Below are 23,021 nucleotides of genomic sequence, written 5' to 3'. Positions count from 1 at the left end.
AAGGGAGTTCCAGAGCCCAGGAGCAGTCACCCAGAAGGCCCTCTCTTTTTTTCCCCAACCAAACATGCCTGAGAGAGTGGTGTGACAGAGGGGAATACATCTTCGGACTATCTCAGTGTTCTAGTGGGTTTGTAAAGGAAGGTATGGTCCTTCAAATAGCCTGGACCCAAGCCATATAGGTATTCTCAAAGTCTGTATGTGTCACATACAAACACTGCCAATGCAGGAAACAGAACTTTCTGACCAAGCCATATTTCATACATACATTAAGAACTTACCGTATATACTCGTGTATAAGTCGACCTCATGTATAAGTCGAGGGTCAGACTTAAGGGGGCAGCCCAGCTGGGGAGAGGCTCATGAGGAGGGAGGCTGGAAGGATGGGAGGGGCAAATGCATGCCCATCCCAGGCTTCTCTCTAGTCGGCTTCCCTTCTCATGAGGGCTCCTCATAAGGAGGGAGGCAGGCTGGAGAGAAGCCTGCAAGGGACGAATGCATGCCCTTCCCTGCCTTCTCTCTAGCCGGCTTCCCTTCACATAAGGAGGGAGGCCGGCTGGAGAGAAGGCTGCAGGGCGAACGCTCACCCTTCCAAGTGTCACCCAGATGGGCTTTTTCTTGTGGAGGAAGCCCGATTGGGGAGACGCTTGGTTGGGGGAACCCACTGACCCTTGTATACATCTACCCCAGGATTTTGGGGACCATTTGGGGACCAAAATTTCTCGGCTTATAGTCGAGTATATACGGTAACTTATGTTCCTGCATCATGACAGGGAATAATATCTTCCCTCATTCTTGCCCTCCCATAACATTTAGTCTAATGTACCTTAGGAGCTAGAACAACAGGCTCCTGGGAAGCTTCATTTGGACAACCACACTTTTTTTCACACTTTGCAAGGCTTAAAGTAGAATCAGATTCCTTTATTCCTTTGTTCTTTTGTTCTCTTTTTATTCTGATGGCAGTGACTATGATCACTGGTCTAGAGGCTGCACAAGTAAGTGGATTAGCTGAAAATTGCCTTCTTTGCTTTCTGCGTGTAGGAGCATCATGAGTAGCATCATCTATCTGCTCAGGGACCCTCTGGATCCTACCAACCAATTCCTCCCACCCAATAGTTTCAAATAAATAAGTTTCAATTAACAAATCATCTGATAACAGAAAGGAGAGGAAACATCAAACACTTTTCAAAGAAGCACTCGGTTGCAGGAAAATAAAGGGGAAAAAGGGAGATTTTTTTTTTTTAACAGCACCTCTATGGCCAAAAACAAACGGGCCAAAAGCGCCCATTTGATTCAGGGATGAGGCATACCAATGATGCATGCCTCCGGATGAGGCGAAAGCTGGCTGCAAAGAATGCAAAAAGAGTGCTCCTTTGGTGGTCCATTGTAGATCGCGGCAGTGGCCTTGGGACTACAGGGTCTGGTCACTACAGTCCCGCACCAAACAGGGAGCGACCGGTGCTGGAGCAGCCAAAGACCACTCTAAGCTACCCATCTGCTTTACCCCTCAGACAGACCTTTTATTTTAGTATGAGCTTTTGTGGACATCAATCCACTTCTTCACATGCAATAAAGAACACATTTAAAAAAAAAACAACGCACCCAGCTCTTTGAATTAAAAAGAACACTGAAATATTCTTTACTGGTGCTATTGTTTGAGCATTAGACTACGATTCTGAAAACCAAGTTTTGATTCCTCACTTGACCATGAAAATCCACTGGGTACCTTGAGCAGGTCACACACACTCAGCCCCAGAAAAACCTGTGACAGACTCACCTTAAGGTTGCCATAAATTAGAAATGACTTGAAAGTACACAACAGACCTCCAGCCTATTACAAAAGACTAATATAATTTTTAAAACTGATTGCTGGAACCAATGTCAATAAGGTTCTCTTTGGAATACTCTTTCCTCTAAATGTGTATCACTAAGTGCAATTAGAATAAACATCATTTGCATTCCTAAATAATTTAAAGCATATCAGACCTCTTACAGATTGAATTTCACTACATTATAACAATATGACTTACCGGTATCATCAAAACTGCTGTCATGTGAAATTAGTGATTTGCTCCTCCGTTTCATTCTTTTTACTTTCTCCAAACAACTGTCTGCTACATGAACACATTCCACACAAAACCACAATGAGATGCTAAAGCCTTCAGACATATGTGGCCAACAGTTTTGCCCGACCAAAGGCAAATGGATTGGAGCAACATGCCAAGAAGAAAGAAGATGGTGAGGCAAACTCTCACTCTCTGGGTCCTTCTTTATCTGTGAAAACTTTGATCGTCTTAGTAGCCCTATGGTCTTGCTGTTGGGAGTGAGAGTTGGTTTTTGGGAAGGGCTGCTGCCTAAACTTGGTATATGATGTAAAGGAAATGGGATATACTGTAAAGGCCTCATGTCAGCATTTGCCTCCAAAATCTTCAAAATTCCTTTAAGCAGTGTAGTCTGAGGGAAATGAACAAAATAAGAGTCAGTACAATATTTTTCTTGAAAGATCAAAAAAAAAATTAATTTTGGTCATATAGTGACACAGTCATTTATTCTTGCACTGCCTAGTCTTAGATAGCTTTATCTTCAAACATCCAGGATTTAGCATTATATATCTAAAACTCCACACATCCAAGCAAAGCACTGAGGTTGTGCAACTCTCCTCACATGTGACTGGGAAGACAAATAACTATGATTCGGTTTCACATTACTGATTCCTGGATTGTTAGGTAGGAATCATGGTAGGCAATTGCGAAAGGGTAGGGAGTCACATTAGTCCATCAGGAATATTGCACCACCACCTGCAGGGTGTATTCCTGATGTATTCTTGAAGGAAATACATCAAAACTTTGCCCACAAATGCCTTCTGGAGGACATGGAGTCTTTCTCACCATGTTTTCAGGCCTACTTCAGTATGTACAGGTCATTTTGGGTCATTCTTTTTTTGGGAAAAAAATGCAAAATTTTGTTTTGAATGCTGGGGGTGCAAAGGGGCTACAAATGTGATGGAACTGCCCTCCACACATCCCTAGAGATAATTTGGAGGTATGCTGCAAAACAGAAATTTGACCCCTGGGTGGTTTTGGGGTTACAAGCAGCCTGCATGCTGTAATTTGCCTACCTCAATTTAAAGTTGGGTGGGAACAAGGAATCATAAATTAAATCATGATTGAAAAAACTAGGAATCAGGGTTTAAAGCACTGAGGATTTATGGACAGGGGGCAGTATGCAGTCCGTAAACCGAAATTTTGCAACACCCTGAAGCTCCGGGTGCCCCCAAAACCTCCTGATTTTTAAAAGTTATTAATGGTGACCTTTGGGTACTCCCTCCCCCAAACTGGACAAAAGCTCCCAAACTAGGCTGGTCTCCCAGTGCCCCAGAAGACACTCCACTCAAAATGGCAGACGGGGGGGCGGGGGCTCAGCGGACTCAAATGGCAGCCGTAAGTGATGTGACATAACTTCTGGGGCACTCAGGAGTAACACCGTGGCTTACTATTGCCTGCTCCTGGGGACAGATGTTAAACAAGCTAATAAAACAAAGCAGTATTTGCTATTAGTTTGTTCAGCAATTAATTAAACTTCATTTTAAAAATACCATTGCTAGTCCAACTCACATTAAAGTAAGACAGTGAAACTGGATCATAGCTTTCTCCCCCATTCTCCTGAGAACGAGAATGAGTGGGGAGGATATGAGCTGAACACTTCAGGTGTGCAGTGGCTCATTATTATAAAGCTAAACAATGGTTAATATTAAGTAACCTGCTAATTCCATAGTTAGACAAACACTGTGAATCCAGTCCACTAAACATGTGAATGCATTCCACTAAATGTGAAATGGGAAGAAAACACCTTGTTATTGTTGAAGTACTTTGGCTGAAAATTACAACTCCAAAGGATTTCCATCACAAGAAAATTCCCAGTTTTTTGTTGCTTGCCAAAAGTTTAATTGAACATTATTTACATAAAATATATACAAAATTATTCTCCACTCTTCTCATAATTAGCATGAAAGATTTCATACTGAATGGAGATTAGCATTGCAAAAGATACTGTGAATTATCTAGCCCAACCTGCTCCTCAAAAATAGGATTATCCAGTATCAAAAGCATTCTGAATGGATGAGAATATAAATGCCTCTTGAAAACATCCAAACAGCAGCTTCCTCACTTGCAGGTGCTTATTCCACTATTCAGTTGCTCTTACAGTTATGATGGTTGTTTCTACTCTTAAATTTATCTTACTATATTCCATTCCTACTGTTACATAGTTTAGCCACATATTTGAAAATTGCTAACAATTTTACAGCCTTCCTTCATAGATTTAGATTTTCTTTTATAGTATTCTCTGAGTTTCAGTTTGTCAGCATGCTTGCTGGGAAAACAAAATGTTCCAGAGCAAGATGGCCATGTCTCCCAAATACATTTATATTGTCTCCCAAATACAGAATGCATCCAAAGCAAAATACACAAAGAAACACACAAAGAGACAACCCATATACAGGAAGATGCTTGAAGAATGCAGTTTTCCCACCACTTCCTCCATCAGATGCTCTCAAAGGAAGGGTCAGGATGCTGCAGTGGCAATGCAGGGAAAGAGTCCCTCAAAATCAGACAGATACTATGGATGGTCTTCTCTGTGATTGCTATACTTTCAAAATTTCCCTCAGCTACTTCTGAATACCAGAACATATAAAAACGGTTGTAGGGAGACAAGAAAAACTCCATGCAACCTGCCTGTATGTGTATATGATCTCTTGGGAATTTGTCTGGTTAATACAGGGCACGGGAGTAGTGGTGATTTTGGGGTTACTCCTTGTCCTACTCCGGAGTAAGATTTTTTTTAAATGTTATTCCTACTCCTGTAAAAACTTTTTACTCCTTTACTCCTACTCCCCAGCCCTGGGGAAAAGCCCAGATTGATTTGAAAGGCTGGTTGGTGTGTGTAAGTATCTCTCTTTGCCTCCCAGTTCCTTTCCCGGTGCAATATAATAAAATTGGTTTTTTTTTGTGTGTTTGCATGCAGTACAATATAATAACAGGAATAAGGAATAACAAATATATTTTGTTACTCCTTATTCCTACTCCTACACCTTTTACTTTTTTACTCCTTACTCCTACTCCCCAGCCCTGGGTTAATAGCCTTTTTACCATGAAGTTATGTCACACTGACGGAGAAGAATCAATGGGTTGAGTAAAACAGGGCACAATTCTCTTATAACAGCATTCCTCCTTATCTAGTAGCCTAATCTACAAAGACATATACAGGTAGAGTCTCCCTATCCAAAATGCTTGGGAAACGTTTTTGTTTTTGGATTATTTTGGAATACCTGTATTAACATATATGTACCTAATGAAATATTTTGGAAATGGGACCAAAGTCTGAACGTAAAATTCATTTATGTTTCTTATAAACCTTATTCACATAGCCTAAATGTATAGCCTGCCCTCTGTATCCAAGGATCCACATATTTTGGTATCCCTGGGGGTTTCTGGAACCAAATCCCAATGGATACCAAGGGCCCACTATAATTTTATGCAATGTTTTTAATAATTTTGTGCATGAAACAAAGTTTGTGTGCACTGAACCATCAGAAAGCAAAGATGTCACTATCTCAACTGCTCATGAAAAAGATTTGGTTTTTGAATATGGATTATGAGATTATAGATAAGGGAGACTCAACCTGTAATACCAAATCTAGAAGAACTGTAATTATACCATGGAATAGACTAGGCTGGGAGAATGTTTGGCTTTCCCGATGTTCTGGATTACAATTTTCAGAAGTGCCCAAGGGACAGAAATTATAGCAGATATAATCAAAGACCTTGGGGAGACCAAAGGGTTCTTGAGGTCTGGATTAAACAAATGGCATGCTAGTTTACTCAGGAATCTCTTTAATAAAAACAAAATTGCTATTATATCAGCCATTGACTTTCCTTCAAAGTGTTTTCCTATTACAAAATTCTTACCGTAGATGGAGTTTTTTCTAAAAAGATCCTTAAGAGAAGAGTTAGCTCTTCTGCACATGTTCTTGAGCTCATCAGAGACACCAATAGATCCACCAGTACCTCCTGACATTCTGAAAAGGAGTATCATAGTTTGTTATGAATACTCCATTCATATTATGAAAGCTATTAAAATGAACAACAATGCAAAGGCAGCTGTAATCCAAGAAGGAAATCTTCTAAATTCCAGTTAACACATAACAGACCTGTCAATGCTGGATAATTTTGTCTTAAAATAAGGAAAACTCTGTGTGCTGCACTGAACTGAGATCAAGCAGTAAAATATCCTCACCCATATTCACATGTATATTGGTGGTAGGAGGGGTTTTCACATAAACTCTTTGGTGTTACAGCTATAATCTTCTTGTAGTGCAGTAATCTACTTATCAAAAATGTGTATAACAAAGAATAAACTGACTTGGAAACCTCTGCACTTAGCATTTCATATTTCATTCAGAGTTTTCTGTTTAAAAGTTTGCACAAACATCTCTTTCTCAGTAAGTTCCTCTTCTAAATTTGAAGTTGGATTCCAGACAAAATATAGTAGAGTTAAATCTTAACTAGATAAACTGGAGATTTCTTACTTTCAGAAAATTCAAACACATATTAAATTAATTTACCCTTATTCTACAGACATATAAATCAAACATATACATGAAGATCAATCATAAATACATCCAGATCAAACGTCGGAAGCATAGAGAAAAGAGATTGTGTTTATTTATTATTTATTTATAACTCACCATGAAAACTGGAATCTGTCTGTGTCAGTATGTGAAGGAATCCTCCCAAGATACTTTTTACTGCACCCTAAAGTAAATTCAAGATAAAAATTATTCACTGAACTAAACTGATTTAACAAAATACACACAAAGTAATGGGAATGTATGGTTACAAAAATGTACTACAGCTGAGTGACTGGCTGTGGGCTAGTCCCAATATTCCTTCAAAGCTGGCTTTCCCTGACTTGCCTGACCTTTCCCCCTTATCCCTTCCTTCCTCCTCAAGTCTATATCCTCCAAGCTAATTTCCATTTCAACCTCTGACTCCTTTCACATTTCCTATGAGCTAAAGATGATTTCTGTGGCCAAAAATATGATCAACACATTGAAACCTGGCCTAATAATACACCCATGTTGAATGAGCAGAATTTGGTTTTGTTGCTCCATATAGTCTTGCCAGGTTTTCAAAATAGCAAGAGAGAACTGAACGTCATGACATGCAGGGTTGATCAATGGACAGCAGCTATGAAAAATTGTGTTCCACCCAAATACCAAATGAAAGTATTGATTTCAGTTAATCTAACCATGACTTTCTCTGTAAAATTAACCTACTGTCCACATTTACAGATTATATGATGCACCCATTTCTGTGTTTGGGGCCCACACTCCAAAATACAGATTTTTGGCATCTCCTTCAGTCAATATAAAAGCTTTCTAACTGCCAAATACTGGCCAGCCTTTATAATATGCCAACCCTACAAGGCACAAGCTTTCTGGCCCTCAAATTAGGGGCATGCCCTATAATAAGGGACATTTGCCAAGATTAGATCCAGGCCTTTAAAAACAGTACATCTGTATTATTTTTATGATTCCTGTCAAGCAGACATACTGGTTGCTGCTTATCTATTATCCACATTTACTCCAGATGCTTTATTTCTAGATCATTTAAGCACAGCATTCTTTGTCCATTTGGTTAGAGTCAGTCTGATAAGCAATCAAGCAGGTCTGAGACAGAGGAGGACTTAGTGTAATGATACATTGTTCAGCATTCAATGTATGGGAGCCCCTGTGGGCAGAGAAATGATTAATTCATAATAAAACAATAATGACTGGAGATAGCAGAACACAGATCAAAAGTTCTTCTAAAACAAAAGGCAGCAGTTCCATGGGAGAAAAGATAGGAATGAACTATATGAGGCTCCCAGATTAAACGTTCATTGAATGGTCTTACTATCTGCCACTTCTTTACAGCTTTACAGCAGTACCTCTCCCACCCAAGATGGTCAAGTCATTTAGCAGATGACATGTGGGGCACTACTGCAGAATTTTTTAAAAATACTGTACAATTTATAGCTACATAGCATATCAAGATCAATACTAAGTTGCACTAACCTGTTGTATAAGTAAGGTTGCATTTTCCCCCTTCAGCCTGATTACTTTCAAGAAGCTCTGGAAGACATGAGTAAGAACATCTAGGCTTGGGTTGCCAACTGAGAGTAAATGTAATTCCAACATGCAGATTTCAGGGAATATCAATTCTCCTTGAATGAGGTGTTCAGCTAGGTCACTGGGAAAACTGGGAAAGCCAAAGCATCCTTTTTCTCTCTTAATGTCTGTCCCTGGAAGAGAAGATATATGACCATTAAATAAAAATCAGTAATTCAACTATCTGCCCCATTTACCAATTTGTTTGAGCTTCATAGTTCATGTCTAACAATAATTTGTCTTAAGTTAGAAATAGAAAGAGTTAAATAGTCTCCATAGTCCAAAATTCTGGATTAATTTGAAGTACACAATCATTTTATGAAAGGGTGAGCATAGACAGAAGGCACAAAAGTCATTTTTTGCTCTGTGGTACGTCATACTATTTTTTTTGGGGGGGGGGGGGCAAAAATCACAGCAGATTTCTGAGTTTGGAGGGCAAGGTGCTGCAGACAAGCTATTTTATCATATTCTACTGTTCTAGGGGGTCTCCAGGTATGGTGGCTGACCTCTGAGTTTTTTTTCACTCTTGCATATTTTTTTTAAAAGTTGGGGGGAAAGGAACTTTAGGGTGCCAAAATGCCTATCTGCCATACAAAAGAGGCTATATGCAATATGCGTGCTGGCCAATTGGCCGTAATAAAGTTGTTGTTGTTGTTGTTGTTGTTGTTATTATTATTATTATATGCAGTATGCACAATTAACATGGCTGATCCTAACAGACATGCAACATAAACCACACACATTCATATCCTCAAGACCAACCTGAAAATAAGTGGAAGACAAACAAACACATTCACTTGTGCACATTGCACGATTCGTTACTGCAACTATCCACTTTTTAACGTACTGATGGAATACTTTTGTTCATCACTACTACTATACTTTTGTGCCCAGCCATGTCAAGTAAATACATAAAATCCAGAAGGTAATTGTTTCATAGAATGGTGTGATGTGCTTTAAAATAGCACAGCACTCTTATTGGAAAACAGCTATGTGCAAAAAAGCAAAGGTACCAATTCACTCACATTAACTGTAAGAACAAATAGGTTTCTATACTGCCAAAAGATTAGATTGCATCCAAGAAAGTCCTCTCTCAGACTGAAGGACTCCTTTCTTCAGTAATAGACTTGTGATCCAGTAGAGTTTTTACTGTGGCTCAATGGGACAATTCCTCCCTACCCCATTTCCCAAAAATCTGCTATGAAGGTTTGGAGGATCCAGTGGAACACTAAGGGGGGAGGAGGCTGGAAAAGCAGAGGGAAACAGCAACTGTACTCCCCAATCCCTTCTGGCAGCAGGAGCATTCTGCACAGAGGCTGCTTAGGTACGTTTCCACCAATAGAATAAAAACTCTGTATCCAACTAAGTATAAAGTATACCACTCAAAAACCTGACAAAATTCAAATATGCTGAAAAAAGCCTCAGTCTTCTACCTCTAATAGCAAAGTATGAAAACTACACAAAAGTGTAATTTCACCTGACTCATAATATAGCTAACACTTCCCATTCATAAAACAGAGCTGGTTAGCTACTGTGGTGGCTCAGCGGTTAAGACGCCAATCTGACAATCAGATCTACTTGCATTTGAATGCTTTCGAAATGCTAGGTTGGCAGAAGCTGGGGCTAGCAATGGGAGCTCACCCCATCATGAAGCACGTGGGCCTCGAACTACAAGGTTGGCAAATGCAAGTAGATAAATAGGTACCACTTTGGTGGGAAGGTAACAGTGTTTGGTGCAGTCATAATGGCCACATGACCACAGGATTCATCTTTGGACAACCCTGGTTCTTTTGCTTAGTGACAGAGATAAGCCCCACCCCTTACAGTCACTTACGACTAGACATTCATGTCAAGGGACTATCTTTACTTTTAAGCTACTGCAGTTAATGAGTTGTATATGTGTACAAATGCTACAAGTAATGGATATGTTGTATAAAGTAGAAGCAGCCAAGCTGGCCATAAGAAAAGTTAATAATATCCAAAGTTCAGACTTGCCTTCATCTTGGCTTTCGCTGTCATCAGGATTACTTTCACTATCTGCATCATAACCTTCTTCTTCTGCAAAAAATTTAAGGCTACAGCACTGTGACTCTTCTGCTTCTTCAGATATATCACCAGCCTGAGGTGCAAGCTCCTTTTCAGATTGATGGATCTGTGATGTACATATTTTAGAAACTTAAGATGAGCCACTGAAAACCTAGATCACTATCTATAGCAAATTCTGGACTTCACAGAATCATAGAGTTGGAAAAGACTGCAAGGGCCATCCGGTCCAACCCCGTGCCATGCAGGAAATCTAAATCAAAGCATCCCTGACAGATGGCCATTCAGCCTCTGTTTAAAGACCTCTAAGGAAGGAGACTCCACTACACTCCAAGGGAATTTGTTCCACTGTCGAACAGGAACAGGAAGTTCCTCCTAATGTTGAGGTGGAATCTCTTCTCCTGTAGCTTTCATCCATTGCTTCGGGTCCTAGTCTCTGGAGCAGCAGAAAACAAGCTTGCTCCTTATTTAAACAGGGCTATCATATCACCCCTTAATCTTCTCTTCTCCAGGCTAAACATCCCCAGCTCCCTAAGTCGTTCATCACAGGACATGGTTTCCAGACCCTTCACCATTTTGGTCACCCTCCTTTGGACACGCTCCAGTTTCTCAATGTCCTTTTTGAATTGTGGTGCCCAGAACTGGACACAGTATTCCAGGTGGGGCCTGACCAGAGCAGAATACAGTGGCACTATTACTTCCCTTGATCTAGACACTATACTTTTATTGATGTAGCCTAAAATCGCATTGTCCTTGTTAGCTGCTGCATCGCACTGTTGACTCATGTTCAATTTGTGGTCTACTTGGACTCCCAGATCCCTTTCACACATAGTTTCATTCATACAATTTCTGAATGCCAAATATCAAGTAATATAACCTAATACCCCCAGTCCACCCCATCTGACCTGATGTCTGATTCTCCTGATTTATGTAATTAGCTTCGAGGTGGCATGGGGTGTGGCATTTTCACAATGTATGCCCCGGAAGCTGGTCAGGGGTTGTGCCAGAGCAGCCTAAGGTTGCTCTTTACTGGCCCAAATAGGATCGGATCTTTTTTGCTCCTATTTGGGCCGGTAATGGGGTGCATTCGGACTGTGGCGTATGCTTGCCATGGCTTTGGGGCGAGCAGCTCCAGGGCAGCCTCAATCTGCCCTTTTGGGGCAGTCTGTTTTGCTCCCTAATGTTTTTTAGACTCTGCTGTTTTACCATCTTGACATTTTTACTACTGCTTAAGTCCTGTACAGAATGTAGAAATGACATATAAAAGCACCCTGGACAAAAGGAGAAAGAGCTTGAACTCATGCTAAGAAGAAATTAGTATTCAGCTTATGAATTAAGTATTCACAACCAAACGATATTGTGTATGTCCAAATTCATTTTGGGCCACAATCCTCCTGTTACCAAGCTTTCTAGTTTATCCACATACAACTGAAGATGAATTTATAATTTCTATGAGAATTTCATACCAGCATAGTGAATCTCCAGGCTTCTGACAAATAGACAAACTTCAGAGAAGTTCAAGTTCAAAGAGACAAGAAATAAAAACATGCATTTTAAATTTATACCTTTTCTTTCTTTTCTTCTGAATGATCCAGATCAGCAAAATAGGTTCCTAGTGCAACCCGAAGCAAGGAATCAAATAAAGGCTTCACTAAGCTAGTTTCCATTATTCTAGATTTCGTAAGATGGTCTCTCATTTCAAGTAATATATCTTCAGTGCAAGCATTCTACATTAAAATTAAAACAATTATGCTTTTAGGTCTGTTTTGATAAGTGAAAATGCTATTAAAAGCAATTATATTTTCCTCTCTATTTGCATTACCCTTCTGAATTTGCTGAAACCAAGAATAAAGTACATTTGTCAATGTTTCCATGTTATACTCATTGGACATATTGCTATAATTATCTTTAGATAATCATATTCTAACAGAACATGAATGTAATTTTTAAAAAGTAAACCTTTAGGCATTATTCATTATCTATTCACCGTACCATGACATTAGCTCAGCACATTAGCGGGAATAATTACCAGTTACATTAATCTGCAAGTAATATAATTGTTATGCCCCCATACCCCTGCAAAGTAGCATGCTATAGATATTACTTCTCAAATTTTATTTCCCATTTATGCACTTAGTATATGTAGTCCAAACTCATTCAAGCCAAATGAAAATTTGAAGTTAGAAACACTTTGCTTGGAAAAACAACTTTATGAAAGCTAATACCAAGATATGTTATGAAATGAAAGCTATGGTTTATTAATGAATAAAAGTCTATGCTGCTTATCTTGAGGCTATATTTAAAATTATATTCCCTTAAACTGAGCATTTTGCTTAGATTTCTCTACAGAAATGCATTCTACAGACTGTTTTATATGAGGTTTCTTTTTATTGCTGAAACAAACAGCTTCCTTCAAAGGCAGTATCACTACACAATGTTTAAAATGCTAATATGCAAGTGAGGTTGTAATTACATCCTTGTAATTTTATTAAAATGTCCTTGTAAGTTCAGCTTGCTATAAAGGAATGAAGACATTATTTTAAAATGTAGAACAGACATCCTGTTTGTTCCCACATGTAAAACAGCTTTTAACTGACACTGTGGATACATTTATTTCCCATGTAGTAATGGCACATTACCTGGAGAAGAGATTCTGTTTCTGTCTTCTGCTGGAAATTATTTGCACTGTGTAAACAAATTGCTAATAGAGCTTCCAAAAGTCTTATACCTTGCAGCGACCACTCATGATCTTGAATTGAAGTTCTTTTTGATTCTGTTGTGCCTTCAGCTGATGTTTGATTTGCATTTGCCTGCTTATAGGAAAGCCATTCATGTTGCTCTTCACTGTCAAAATTTTCATCAAGGCTATCATGGTCTGATGAAGCTCTCTCATTACTCAGGATCAACTGTGATGAACCACTCTGTTCACCTTGTTCCTTTGTTCCATTTATTGCAAGTTTCTGGATGATCATTGCTATTAATCTATAACACACTTCAAAGCCACCAAGCCTGTGGAACTGTCTTTGGAAAATTGAGCTGGACAAATAGATCCAGCGGCACATTGACCAAATGTCTGCTGCCCTATGAATGTGTTCCAAGGAAGGTAAAGAGAGACTCTCTGGAGACAGACACGGCAGCCTGTGGCTCAAGGGTTCACTCGCTGTACTATCATAGCCTGACGTATCTTCAGAATCATTGGCTGAATCTCGATCAGCATCTGCTTCTTTACTGATGCATAAAAAAGCAATACAGAGAAATATGTTTATCATGTTGACATGAACATCTTGGCTTACTGCTTTCTTCTTCTTTGGATAGTCTTCTTTGAGTCCAGCATAAAATTTGCTTAGACTTTGAGGTGTATATGAAGTTTCTTGCTGCTGATGAACTAAAGCAGCAAGGTCTAATGCAGGCCTCTTTTGCTCATTATCTAAACTGTCTAGGTCTGGCATCAACTGCTCCGTCTGCTGGTCTCCAAGGCAAAATATTAACGTTTCAAATACTTTCAAGGAATTAGTTCTTACACAGTCCAAGTAATTTAGCTCAGTCATCTGATTTACTCCATTGCAGTTTAAGAATAGCTCTCGTATTATTCTGTGGAAAAAGTCAGATATTAAACTATTAATGCAATAAAACAAGGACAAAAAAAAAAAACCCTGTACTGCTTTGCTGTTTCCTTTAGGCTGTTTAAGCCAGAAAACAAAAAAGAGTTTGGAGGACTGGAACACATTTTAAAAATTGAGTTAAAAATAAATACCTCTATTTACCTCGTTTGAACAAGTTTTGCTTTTATCATTAATATAGAATTATACACACACACACACACACACATATATATATACACACCCAAAGTTAAATTTATTCTGCAGGTCAGAGCTACTCAAAGTGGTAACCTATGTATCAGGGCCAGTTCATGATCAATCAACTGCTAGTCTCTAGTGAATTCTAGGAAAGAAAAGGGCAAATGTAGCCAATGGGCAGAAATATGGTACCAGTCTGAAAAAATATGCAAATCCCACACATTGTTACAAGCCATCCAATGAGCAAAATACCAATATATATTTTAATTAAAGCGGAATTTGTTCCTTGCTCCTTAACACCAAAAGACCTTTTTATTTGTTTCTGTTGTACAGTAATGAATTTTTCAAGTTGTAAACAGCTCTCTATCTCTTTTATTTCCTAAGATGTTGTGGTGGTCGTGTGCCTTCAAGTCATTTCGGACTTATGGCAACCTTAAGGACAACCTATCACCGGGTTTTCTTGGCAGAATTTTGTTCAGAGGAGTTTGCCCTTAAGCCTTTCTGAGAGAGAGTGATTTGTCCAAGACCACCAAATGTATTTTCATGGTAGAGGAGATTCAAACCCTGGCCTCCCAGTGTCTTAATCCAACACTCAAACCTTTAAGTAAATCAGTAATACATCTTCCTTGGAGGTCTTTAAGCAGAGGCTAGATGGCCATCTATTGGGGATGCTTTGATTGGATTTCTTGCGTGGCAGGGGGTTGGACTGGATGGCCCTTGCAGTCTCTTCCAACTCTATGATTCTATGTCATTCTAAAATTATGAGTAAAATCAACATACCTGGATTTAAAGAGTGCAGGCAATGTCTGCAAATAGATTTGAAGCACTTCTTCAGGGAAACATTTTTTATGGTAACTGCCTGTCTGACTGAAAGCTGTAGCACAACCTTGCTGTTGGGCAAAATGAGCTAGTTCAACACCTCTCTGGAGAACTGGGCTGAATATATAATTGTACAGTTTCCACTGAATAACTTCATTGCCTTTTTGGATCAAATTGCACACATGACTAGCTATCTGCATACAACGCAGTTTATCATCTTCTTCGAAGACAAGGCTCTGATATGCTTCCAAGGCATCCCACTTTAGCAACATATCTTCAGATCCTCTACTAGGCAAAATTCCTTGAAATCTGTAAGGAGCTGAAGAGCTCGGAGCAGAAATAACCTCAGCAGCATTGCCATGGAGAACCTCATCTAGTTCAGCAAGCTGATCACAGTCAATAGTACAAATGTTGCAGGAGGCCTGAGTCAGTGTCTGAGAAACTTGTGCCCCCCCTAGTTGGTCCAATATAAACTTATTAAGGATGCTTAATATATGTGGCTGAAAGTTTTTTAACATTTGTGATTTGAAAGAATGAAGCAATGGGTTAATTACAGACCTGGGGTCCATGCAACAACATATACCCACATTATGGACACCAGATAAGATTTGAAAACATGTGTTTCCAAGAGAAAGATGCTCCAACAGTCGCAGACACTGGTGAGCACAAACAGCAATGCAGCAACACCGGTCAGGATAGTGAACTTCCCCATCAGCTGTTTCCTCAAACGGGCTCTTAGAGACTTGATTTTTAAAAGTAGAAACTGGTAACCCTGACAAGTCTCTGTGGTGATGCATGAAGTGAGAGTACTCACATCGCCTGTGTCGTTTTCTCGTACAGACAGACTGATGAAGTTGTTCTGACTTCACTTTTTTAACAGTGCTAATTATTTTCATAATGCTATTGATAAGAGCTTTGAGATACTCTGGTGCCTCCGTGTTTATCTTGGTGTCCCTTGCAACCAGCCATTCCATCTGGAGTACCGTAGCTTCAAACAGTTTAAATCCTTGGTGTTGTATGAATTCATGAACCAGATCCATTGCTTGACTAAAATAAATTGGATTGGAGGCTGCATTTTGAAGGCAGCCAATCAGGATTTGCAAAACTCCGTCTATAAACTCTGGCAAAAGGAGAGCCCTGTGGCGATACCATGAAAAAGCAAGGTAACCTTGAATCTCCTGTTGTCTTGAAGCAAAAGGATTGTATGCTTTTTCCAGTAAACATTTTGTTGTTAAGGCTGCTTTAAGTAGATCAGTAATATTTTTTTTCAAATTGACTGGCATAGTGTCAGTATTGTTAACATTCATTGCTATAAGATGTAACACTGTCCTAAAGAGCATCCTCTGAACCAGAGCAACAGGTTCCTCTGTCCAGCTTGAGGAAACAACCTCATTTTCAGCAGCACTACATGCATTGTAACACTCTCCAAGTTTTGATAATAGTTCTGTTAGTGTAGATACAACATTTGCTGCCAAAGGAGATTTGTGGTTCAAAGCAATATCAAACTTGCACACTTTTTCTAGCAAAGACAGTAAGACAAGACACAAGTCAAAGGGAGAATTGTCTAGGTAGCTGACAGATGATGTTGCTTGATCATCAAAAGCTTGAGAACTGGTTTCTGGAATGATTTGCTTGGAGTTATCAGCATTGTCTGCACTTATGTTGCAACTCTGGACATCTTCAGTTTCCAGAAGGTGACATCTACCTGCAACAAACTGTTCCTTAGGTGGATTTGTTACAAAAGGCTGCAGGAGTTGTGATCTCCTATACTTCATCATTACAGAAGTCTTCTCATCTGAATTGCCTTCTGAATCAGAAGTGGACAGCTGGGATTTCCTTGCTTCCCTCACAGAATAGCGATGGGTAGTTTTACGCTGACGTCGACTTTTCCAGGAAGTAGAATTCAATTTTACAGGTGCCTGAGCAGACAGATGAGAATTTTCTTCTACGTTTTGTTTTTCCTGAGTAGATTTGAGAGAACTACTAGTTGCCTCTTTGGTCAAGCATATATCAACAGAGAAAGGCAGGTTAAAATCTGTTGGAAGACAGAAATGACAATTAGACAATTTCAGCTGATATGGAGCATCTAAGATGCATAATTTAGCACATACAGTGTGGATTGAGAATAATTCTCAGACTCACATTGCTTTTTCTACCATGTAAGGTATCTTTAGATTTCATTACTTTGTACAGAAAAGTGTAAAATGATTGAAGGAAGTAATGTCTTTTTAGATGCAATATCCAACTGGATATTTTAATTCCAAAGGGATTTCTTAAATAAAGTCCAGAACGGATCCCCCACGTAAGGGGAAGGGCCCACTGTATAACACTGCAATGTACTCCTTGAAGATGCTTCAGAAGTAACAGTTAGTGAAAAACATAGCTTTAAGACTGTTAACCAGAATAGCATATGTAAACCATGTAACAGTAGCCTTAAAAGAATTGCACATGTTGCCAATACACATCTGCTAAGAAATGAAGTGGTGATGGTGAGATTCAAAGCACTACAGAATTGAAGGAGCACTTCCCCCTGTTTAAGACTGCCCAAGGGCCCAGCATGATGGAGGAACACGCACCCTCCCAGATGAATAATACACTATAAGAAAATAGAGGAGAGAGACCTCTGCTTTGGTGATCCAGTTGGGATATGTTCTCCTCTTGGAAACCCAACTGGCACTGATGATGGCTTAATTCCAGTTCCATGTTAAAAGCAGCTATTTAGTAAAGCCTTTGGGGTCTTCATTATTATGTTCAAAATATATGTATACTTGGTTTTAAAATGTTTTAATCGTTTAAACTGTTTTAATGTGTTAAGTTTTAAAATCTATTTTACTCTTTAAATTATCCTATATTAGATAATTCCATATCATTTAAAACTGATTACAGTAATTTTTACTTGTGTGCTGCTCTTAGAGTCAATAATATAGGGTAAGATATTAATACTGTCATGAACAAAGATATATTCATGAAGTCTATGAAGACTACATACCTATTGCCTTTTCTTCCTCTACAGGTATTTTCCATACGAGTGGCAGAAGTGACAAGAGAAGAGTAAGGAGGTCTTCTCGACAGGTCAGCTCCTAGTTAAGAAATCAAGACTTGTTTACATTTCATATTCATAATGGCAAAGTTAAACACTGTTGTCTATCATACAACCCCCTCCCCCCAAGTTAAAGCTTTTTGGCTTTCATATAAATTCCTGTTCAAAGCTCCCATATGTTTTTCTGTACATGGTAGAGGGGTGAGACCTTTTTGACTCCTGTGCGCCAATACTTGTAAAGTGAGCCAGTTTGCAAAAGCAAATGTCTTTACTTTCTAGTTTGTTAAATACTTCTTATTTTCATAACTACTGTACAGTGTATCAGTTTTTTCATCTCTATTCTCATTTATCCAAATATTAACATCTCCCACGTGAGTCAATTCTTGCCTGTATTTTCTTTTTTCAGTTTATAATTTTTTTGTAACAGATTTTATAACAGAGATTATGGAAGTAAGCGCTTCTTTTTCACACTTATACACAAAATCTCAAGGAAAGGAAGCAGAAGTGGAATCACAGTATATTAGAGTTGGAAGAATCTTCTCTCCTACAGGCTAAATATACCCAGTTAACCTGAGTCACTCCTCACAGGGCACTGTTTCCAGACCTTTCACCATTTTGATAACCCTCCCTTGGACATGTTCCAGCATCCTTCTTGAACTGTGATGCCCAGAACTGGACACAATATTCCAGGTGAGGCCTGACCACAGCAGAATAGAGTGACACTATTATTTCCCTTAATCTATGCTATACTCCTATTGATGAAGTTTAGTTTAGTACAGTGCACCACGTCATATGCGGGTATGCCTTACATGGCTTCCAGCATACAGTGGAAGCTGTGCTAGAAGAAGTGGTGCTGTGCAGCATAAAAAGTAATGGCGCATGCACCGTGGGCTGCCACGGGCAAAAGCCCAGTTATCTGTTAGCTTGAGCGTCTGCGGAATTTTCCTTACACCGGGGGGGGGGGGGAAGGGACCACTGTACATTGGCATTTGAAGCTGCCACATCATACCGTTAACTCATGTTCAATTTCTAGTTTACTAAGATTAGATCCCTTTTACATGTACTAAGTAAAAAAGACAATAAGAATGATCCTGATCTCTGGAAGTTTAGTGGTCCTAACAAGAAGTGGGTGCAGGAGGGAATTTTGGCTCTCTTCTGATATAACTAGTTTATACTGGTATAACAAGTCTCTGAACAAAGACCAGATCTGCAAAGCCTAAACCACTTAGACAAACCCAACGTAAACACAGGAAAGGGGAATCCAGCCTTAAAACCTCTTCTGTCTGCACACATCCCATGTGAAGCAAATAAAAGACAAGAAAGTCTTTTACTTTCCTTTTCAAATCACTCATCAGAACCATAAATACAATGGAGGGCATGCAACCAAAGCACTCAAAGTAATTTGGATCCTAAACCCATTCTGAGATCACTATGTTTTCCTATGCAAAATACAGTGAAATTTATGAAAAATAAATTACCTGATCAATTATGGAATTAAGTTTAGTAAGCAAAACGAATCCACGGCCGTTGACAAGGTATTGCCCTAGTGCTGCTATGTGTGTTTTCTCCTCTTCCTCCTCCCTGGCTTCCACCCTTTGGTCCACTGCATTGCAAAGATGGCTGACATCTGACAAAAATTCACGTGCTAGTGAGTTACTAGCACTGCTCATGTCTGAGCTAGTGGGGGGGGGGAGACAAGAAATAAGGAAAGGTTATTGCATTTCATCCTGCTCAATACTTTGAACTGAGTGTGACATGCATATAGCTAAGGAAGCTTGACAACATTTTAAAAATTATCAAATGAACAGTCTATTCTCATATAGCAGTATCACTACAAGATATGAGATAGAATCCACTTTTACTTCTACTAACAGATTTGTTTTCAATCACAAACCAATCATAAACCAGGGAAGGGAAGATTCCTGTCCCTATCAGCTCACTGTGGAGCTAATAGGATCCATCTGGATCCGACAGAAGGAGAAACGCCCACTGAACAAGCAAAAGAGTCTATTCACACACTGCTAGATTCTAATCATAAGTCTCATTGCTTTTCTTGTTATGGAAGTGGAAAAACATCTTTTATACATGGGAAAACTCATCATAGCAGTAAAATGTCTGGGACACAAAATGAGAAATCATTATCTCATATATTCCCATTGACCCCAATGCTTGACAAGTGTAATTTAAAATACTATTAGGAAACATTCATATTTGTCTGTTCATAGAGCTTTTTTTAATATTCAGGCAATGAGATCTTGTACTGACAGATTGTGCTTGCTGTACAATTTTATCTGAAATTAACAGAATGTCTAAGACTTACCAGAGGTTATAGTTCTTCTCTCATTGATGGTATAATAAATAGGTTATTCTTACTATACCCCTGTAAAAACAAGACAAATTCAGAAGTCAACTTAAAATGTATAGAGAATAGTAATAAATGTATAACCTTAAATTCCATTCTTAAAGTCTCCCTAAAGCAGTGGTTCCTATCCTTTAGTCCTCCAGATGTTTTTGACTTCAGCATCCATAATTCCTGCCTGTTGACCAAGTTGGCTGGGGCTTCTGGGATCAGAAAACAAAGGGAGGACTGAAGGTACTTTTCATATTTTTGTATTTTAACTGTGACATGCAAACTAGAAACTGCCATTTTGCTCCCCAGACAAGCCAGAGTTGCTTATGACCATGTTTATCTGTGAAAGACAAGTCCACGTTTATAGTTTCCATGTCATCAACCAACTGAACAATCAATCAAACAATAACAGAATACAAGCACATCATGCCATGCAGATGAAACTGATTTTTTCTCACTACCTATTGCACTGCAGGATTCCAGATGCATTTTTGCAAAAGGTTCAGCTGTGTACTGAAGCCTCAGCAATGATTCAACGTTAACACATACATTTCTTGGCAAAATTAAAGAGTAGCTCTGATCAGTTCAGATGATCAGCTAAAGCTGGGTTGAGGCATCTCTGCCCTTCTCAGTTCACGCAACTCCTTTGCATTCACCATGCTGGAGCTTCTGTGAGATGAAGTCAAAACATCTGGAGATGGTGGTGGTCAGGGTTGTTGTGGCTATGGTTAAACCACTTCTATCCCACCCATTATCACAGGATCTCACTAGACTGTGGCCAATATGGGAGAAATTATTAATGAAGAAGAACCCACTATCTAGAAAAGGTTGCCAGAGGAGCTAAACAGACCACCCCAAAGGAGTGACTTGAAAATGCTCCTGACAAAACAGGATTGGGGCTGTGGCAACCACATACTGCAGCCACAGTTTGCCTTTTTGTCAGTCAAAAAAGAAGTGGCAAACAGCTGCTCCTCTTTCCGCCAGTAAAAAGCTGGCTTTTCAGGCCTGCTGCAGTTGTAAGCTGGCTTTAAGCAGTGTGCAACGTCTAAGCACCATGCCACCAGACTTTCTGGAAATCAGCCCACATGTGGGTAGCCAGGAGGCAGGAAGCTGGCTTTCAGGCATCTTGGAGGCGTGTGACGTATATACGCCACATTCTCATATTGGTTGGAAGCCCACTTTTTATGCTGGTCTATTACAACCCAGAGTTTGCTTTTGCGTGAGCCTACCAGGAAGGGCAAGAATCTGACCCATCTTCTTTCCCCTGTTGAGTTGATTAAGTGCAAACTACTTTTGCACTATGACCGTTTGGAGCAGCTGAAGTAAAGTGAGGACAAAGAGGGAAAGTGGGAGGGGAGAGGGAAACTGGGATCACTTAAAAGCAGCTGAAAAAGTGGGAAGAGGTTTAATTGGAACTGTCCCTGCCAAATCAGGACAGTTGAAGATATGTATACGTAATATGTAATATGTAATACGTTAAATGTTTTAATAAAAAGGCATGTTTTCTTGGTACTGAAATGAAGTTACAGTTGGTATCAATCAGGCCTTCCAGGGGAAGGTATTCCACAGCTGCTGAGAATTGCAATTCAACAACATTTGAGGAGGTTGCATGATTCCCACCCATTTTAGAGTGTAGGCAAACACAAACTCCAGGAATATTTATTAGACTGGAAACAAAAACAAGAGGAAAATTTAACTTAACCGATTGATATCAAATGGAAAGATAAACTTTCATTATATTAAGCAATTCTATTTTGAGCTAAGAAACAACAGCATAACATTTTGGGCTAACAGAATTCCACAGACAAGAAGCCAGGTTCACATCAATTACAGACTGATTTTCATCCATCTGTGCACAGCCAATGATATTCTTAAATTTTAATTTAGATTTTTAACAGAAATACTAAATTTCGCCTAAGAAAAAACATGATTAATATTAAATTATCAGAATGTAAGTATGTAACTAAACTAGCACCGGATACATTAAGAACCAAGCTAGATGTCTGCTTAGTACATAGCTTCATATCTTGCTTTTGCATAATTAATTACAGGGATAGTCCCTACTGGGAAAATTGCAGAGGAAAAGGATGCTTATCTTTTCCATCCCTGCCACAATTATAATGAATCCTCCACTCATGTGTGGAAATTTCTTCTAAATGTTCAAGTCACTGGGGAAGAGAGGCATGTTTCTTTTCCTTGTACACTTAACTCCAACGAAGGATTACTCACCATCACATAATTAAAGTAAAAACAGGGATTGGGGATGCAGCAACCGCACACCACAACCCCAGTCCACCTTTTTGCCAGCCAAAAAAGAAATGTCAAACAGCCGCTCCTTTTTGCACCGACAAAAAGCTGACTTTTCAACTCTGCTGCAGCTGGAAACCAGCTTTAAGGTGCTGCAGCGGCAAGCACTGTCTAAACACTGTACTGCCAGAGTGCCTGGAAGCCAGCCCATGTGTGGGCAGCCAGGCGGTGTCAAATGTGTTGGGAGGTTGCACTATCTGTTCCAGTAGTTTTCAGGAGTTTTTTAAATATTGATTTGAGAAAGTACATTAAGGGCAAAAGAGACGGACAGGAAGGGGCAGCTTGAAGAACCACACGCCGCGGCCTCAATCTGACTTGAACCCAGCCAAAAAAGGAGCAGCCATGATCTGCTCCTTTTGGGGCCGTGGAAAAGCCGTCTTCAGCAGCTGCACCGCAGCCCCACACAGACTTCAAGATGCTCCAGTGCCATGTGGCATCTAAACACCCCACAGCCAGAGC

The 23,021-nt window shown here is 39.5% G+C and overlaps 1 protein-coding gene across 2 annotated transcripts in view; it reads right to left on the bottom strand.

The window, feature by feature from the left end:
* The window catches only part of LYST (lysosomal trafficking regulator), a 135,389-nt gene that overhangs the window by 95,395 nt on the left and 16,973 nt on the right, over positions 1–23,021 (bottom strand). For both annotated transcript variants that reach the window (XM_042469256.1, XM_042469265.1), the window contains exons 2-12: positions 20,226–20,285; positions 19,384–19,582; positions 17,855–17,945; positions 14,827–16,900; positions 12,889–13,840; positions 11,815–11,976; positions 10,202–10,358; positions 8,114–8,340; positions 6,743–6,809; positions 5,964–6,073; positions 2,028–2,451 (exon numbers count right to left, since the gene is read on the bottom strand). In XM_042469256.1, coding sequence (XP_042325190.1) covers positions 2,028–2,451; positions 5,964–6,073; positions 6,743–6,809; positions 8,114–8,340; positions 10,202–10,358; positions 11,815–11,976; positions 12,889–13,840; positions 14,827–16,900; positions 17,855–17,945; positions 19,384–19,575 — 4,456 coding nt within the window. In that variant the 5' untranslated portion in view covers positions 19,576–19,582; positions 20,226–20,285. The remainder of the gene's footprint in view (positions 1–2,027; positions 2,452–5,963; positions 6,074–6,742; positions 6,810–8,113; positions 8,341–10,201; positions 10,359–11,814; positions 11,977–12,888; positions 13,841–14,826; positions 16,901–17,854; positions 17,946–19,383; positions 19,583–20,225; positions 20,286–23,021) is intronic.

The sequence above is a fragment of the Sceloporus undulatus genome, chromosome 1, assembly GCF_019175285.1.
Source record: "Sceloporus undulatus isolate JIND9_A2432 ecotype Alabama chromosome 1, SceUnd_v1.1, whole genome shotgun sequence".
Taxonomy (NCBI): Eukaryota; Metazoa; Chordata; class Lepidosauria; order Squamata; family Phrynosomatidae; genus Sceloporus; species Sceloporus undulatus.
This window is presented reverse-complemented; position numbering and strand designations above follow the sequence as displayed.